The following is a 4,311-nucleotide window of genomic DNA, read 5'->3' on the forward strand; positions in this document are numbered from 1 at the left end:
TCAAAAAGTCTGTTGTGTTGTTCTTTCTTTCTCTATCGGTATCGATCCCGATATTGAAGAAAATTCTCGATCACGTATCGTGACAATGAGTCGATCCATATCGGCCGATCTGCTCAGTCTAATTCTCAGCTGTGCGCTGTGAGCGAGCCAAAGGATCGGCGGTCTGGAACTTTGTCACACTACCTCAGCCAACAAACTCCACGGCTACCTGCAACACCTGCTCGGTAAATGTTCTGAAGAGCAGCGATAAACTTCAAGTTATAAACACAACCGACTTAATGAAGCAGCTACAGAAATGTGACGGCAGAGAGCGCGGAGTTCACTGACCTGAGAGAAGAACGCGGAGGCGGCATGAAGCAGATAACTTTGAAGGAGGTGAAGACAAAGAACTGACTTTGTTCTGAATGTCTGTCAAGATGCTGAAGCTGGTTTGTAAGATTGATGTACTGCTGCACAGCTATTAAAGAAATAAGTAATTAGTCACGTCTGATCCCGACCTGTTCCACACAATGAGACCGTCCCATCCTGTGGCCGCTTAGCTCAGGTGGTTGGAGCGTGGTGCTAATAATGCCAAGGTCTTGGGTTTGATCCCCGTACAGGCCAAATAGCTCTGAAGTCAACACCACACCAATCGTTTGGGACATGAAGCCAAAACTGCAGTTCCTTAAACGTCCACTTGAGGCTGGCTCCAGAAGTGAGTCAGTCTCCATAAGTCCCCATGTCCAAATGTCCAACTTCACAGCAGAAATAAACATGTTTACAGCCTGGTACAAAAAACAGTTTTGGTCTCTGTAGCTAATTTCCCCGTTCATGACAACTGTACTGAGGGTGAATTTATATACAACTCACCTGTTCACATTATATTAAGGCTTAAAGTTATGCAGGGTTAAGAGCGTGGACGCTTTGACTGACAGGTGGGTGTGGCTACAGGTGGTTTGTTTGAGCAACCAGGCTTCATTCAGCCGCCTCAGGTCGACCGATCCACGACTTTGCCGATTTTTAGATTAGTCGGGAGGTGAAAGAGGAAAACTCAGTAAAGAAGTCATGGAAGGTAGAAAAAAGTTATTAAACATCAAATTTATTAAACATTTAATTAAATTTAAAATAAAAAAACTAAACAATGAAAATGTTTCTGCTGTTGTTCTCTGAACTGTTGCTTTAATGTTTCCACACTGCTGAATGAAACATGAAACGCTGCCGTTGGTGTAAATGTTTACTTCTATACATTCATTGAAAGGAAATACATTACATTACAGTCGAGTGGAGATCAGATCACTGCTCAGTGTAGCCCTGATGATGAGTCAAACACACTGCAAAAAAAAACAATATGACGACAAACCCAGCCTTTAATATCTTACAAATAATCCACATTGTGTCAAGATATCAAGTGAAATCATCGTCAGCCTGCACGTGTCCTCACAACGCTGCAGAAATATTAAAGATAATGTGACTTTAAATATCTCAAACCAGCCGAGTGTGTCACTTTTTTTTTGCAGTGCAATAATAATAATACTTATAACAATAATATACAATCTTCAAATAAGTTAAATTCAAGAATAAAAACAATCTTTTCCTTCTGAAGTGATAATTTGGCATCCTTCACAGCACGACACGCCCTCGTACAGAAACATTTCACTCTGGTTCTTAAATCTTCATGCACGTGATCCGGCTCTGACGTGTGCTGACGTGTGCGCTGCGCTTATTAAACTGAAGGTCTAAACTTGACGCAGTTTCGTCTTTTTACGTGAAAGAACGAAAAAAAAAGTGAAATTATTCTTACCAAAGTTTCTTTCTCACCGTCCGTCCTTCGTTCCTGTGACTTGGAAAATATTTCACCTCCATTTAATTTTAGATTTCAGGACATGAACGTCAGTATTTTTATTTCAATAATGGGAAAATACTCCAGCGAGTATTTGTGAGTTTTAGAGTTTCACCAACAAGGATTATCTTTAATCACGACCTCGAATTTAAACCTGAATTAAACTTTTCTTTAAAGCTGCATTCATTGATTCGTGGCCACTTGAGGGTAGCAGAAACAACTTAATTATCACCTCATTAAATTGTTCATGTGAACTGATAAATCAAAGATCGCACCCTGAACGTAGCGGCCTGCAGCCCCTCCAACAGAAGGCGCCCAGAATCCTGATCAGACGCCCGAACCACCTCAGCTGGCTCATCAATTAGCAGCTACCCCGAGCTCCTCACCCTAACGCTAAAGGCTGAGTTCATGACCATGGGTGAGGTTTGGAACGAAGATGAACCGGGGAATCGACTGACCCAGCGAGTGGTGCAGTACTGCAGACAATGCACCAGCCTGCCGGTCCTTGAACTCCTTCACCTGGGGCAACCTGGAGGGAGCAATCCAGCAGAGAACCACGGCCTCGGACTCTCAGCCGAGCCGCTTCACACGGCCTCAGTCAGTTAAACTTTAAACACCAGTGTGCACGACTTTGATTTGCAGATTGCAACTCGCGGCCTCCTGTTCCGACAAACTCAGAACACCTCACTGAAGTTCACACTGACTGACTTTAAACCTGCTTCATCGCTTCAAATGAAATAAACCTGATCTTTATTTAAATGAATCCTTGTTGGTGTAACCCGCTCTGAAGTTTACTCGCTGTCCTCCTCTGTAACGCTCCGTGTTTCAGCGTGTTTTATGTTCCCTACCCGGCCGTGTAGCACACACACACACACACACACACACACACACACACACACACACACACACACACACTCTTCAGAGTGTGGTGTTGTCATGGACATCAGGACAGATGCTGCTGGCTCAGCTGAGAGGCATTAGACGGCTCAGAGACAGGACTGTGTGTGTGTGTGTGTGAGTGTGTGTGTGTGTGTGTGTGTGTGTGCACGTTATATAGACAGAATTTGTGTGTCTGTGTCAAGTGAATGTTGTGGTTTGTTCTCATCTTTAAAAGTGTGTGTGTGTTTGATTATGTGTTTGGTGTGTGTGTGTGTGTGTGTGTGTGTGTGTGTGTGTGTGTGTGTGTGTTCAGTCCAGGGCCAGTAGTGGTGTGCTGGTGTCTCTGTCCGTTTGTCGGAGAGTTCCTGGTTCCACCGCCGACTGAGACCTGTAACACACACAGCTGCTGTTAGCTGCTGTTAGCTCAGTTTGTTAGCCGCAGCCAGTGTCATGCCAGAACCAGAGCTGGACGACAACAGGCTAATGTTAGCTTTGACTGAGAGGACCTCACCTCTTCATCATGTCCTTGTCTCCTCCTCCTCCTCCACAGTTCTCGCGGACGTGCAGGGCGTCGTAGGTCAGCGTGTACTCGGTCTCGTCGTTGTAGTCGGGTCCCAGCAGCGTTCGAGCCCAGATGCCCATATCGTACGGAGGCAGAGTCCCGCCGAACTCTGACGGCAAACACTCGGGCTGGATGAGCTGGTGGAGCGAGTTCAGGTTGTTACCGTGGAGGAAGATCTGAGGAGGGGAGACGAGGAGAGGAAGGAGAGGAGGGTGTTAATAATTAAAACAGTAAACAGACAGAAAGACGAAAACAGAAGGTGTGTGTGTGTGTGTGTGTGTGTGTGTGTGTGTGTTTTCACCCTTTTCCTCGTCTTGTCTTTGAGGAAAGGTTTGATGATGGTGTACATGGCGTGAATGTACCACGGCTGATTCACAAAATGGATTCCTCCAAACCGAGCGGGAAAACTGTCCTGAGGAGACAAGAGTCATTCAAGATGTATGAACTGTGATCAGGTGACCCACACTGACCTGTGATCAGGTGACCCACACTGACCTGTGATCAGGTGACCCACACTGACCTGTGATCAGGTGACCCACACTGACCTGTGATCAGCTGAACGGTGTCTCTGTCATTCGTACGTCTGTTCTCACTCTATGTAACTTTGGGCTCCGGGTCGGGAGAAGTACGTAACGCTTTACGGCACTAAGTCACACAGCAGCAACTATTTCACTGGTTCTGGTGAAACTGGATCATATTTTATGGAGGAAATGTTTTCTGGTTTTCCCTCTGATGTGCTCAGTTTGTTAGCTGCGGTTAGCTGCTGTAGCTCAGTCTTGTTAGCGCTGTTAGTCAGTTTTGTTAGCTGGCTGTAGCTCATGTAGCTCAGTGTAAGCTCGTTTGGTAGCTGCTGTGTAGCTGCTGTTAGCTCAGTCTGTTAGCTCAGTCTGTTAGTCTGCTGTTAGCTCATGTTAGCTCAGTTTGTTAGCGTGCTGTTAGCCATGTTAGCTCAGTCTGTTTTAGCTGCTGTTAGCGCATGTTAGCTCATGTTAGCTGCTGTTTAGCTCAGTCGTTTGTAGCCGCTGTTAGCTGCTGTGGAGCTCAGTTTGTT

The 4,311-nt window shown here is 45.7% G+C and overlaps 1 protein-coding gene across 1 annotated transcript in view; it reads right to left on the minus strand.

The window, feature by feature from the left end:
- Positions 1-1,200: 1,200 nt before the first annotated feature.
- Positions 1,201-4,311, minus strand: part of LOC104932206 (clavesin-1) — an 8,134-nt gene continuing 5,023 nt past the window's right edge. Inside the window, exons 6-8 of the mRNA XM_010747376.3 lie at positions 3,562-3,672; positions 3,210-3,436; positions 1,201-3,086 (exon numbers count right to left, since the gene is read on the minus strand). Coding sequence (XP_010745678.1) covers positions 3,008-3,086; positions 3,210-3,436; positions 3,562-3,672 — 417 coding nt within the window. The 3' untranslated portion in view covers positions 1,201-3,007. The remainder of the gene's footprint in view (positions 3,087-3,209; positions 3,437-3,561; positions 3,673-4,311) is intronic.

The sequence above is a fragment of the Larimichthys crocea genome, chromosome XXIII, assembly GCF_000972845.2.
Source record: "Larimichthys crocea isolate SSNF chromosome XXIII, L_crocea_2.0, whole genome shotgun sequence".
Lineage (NCBI taxonomy): Eukaryota > Metazoa > Chordata > Actinopteri > Sciaenidae > Larimichthys > Larimichthys crocea.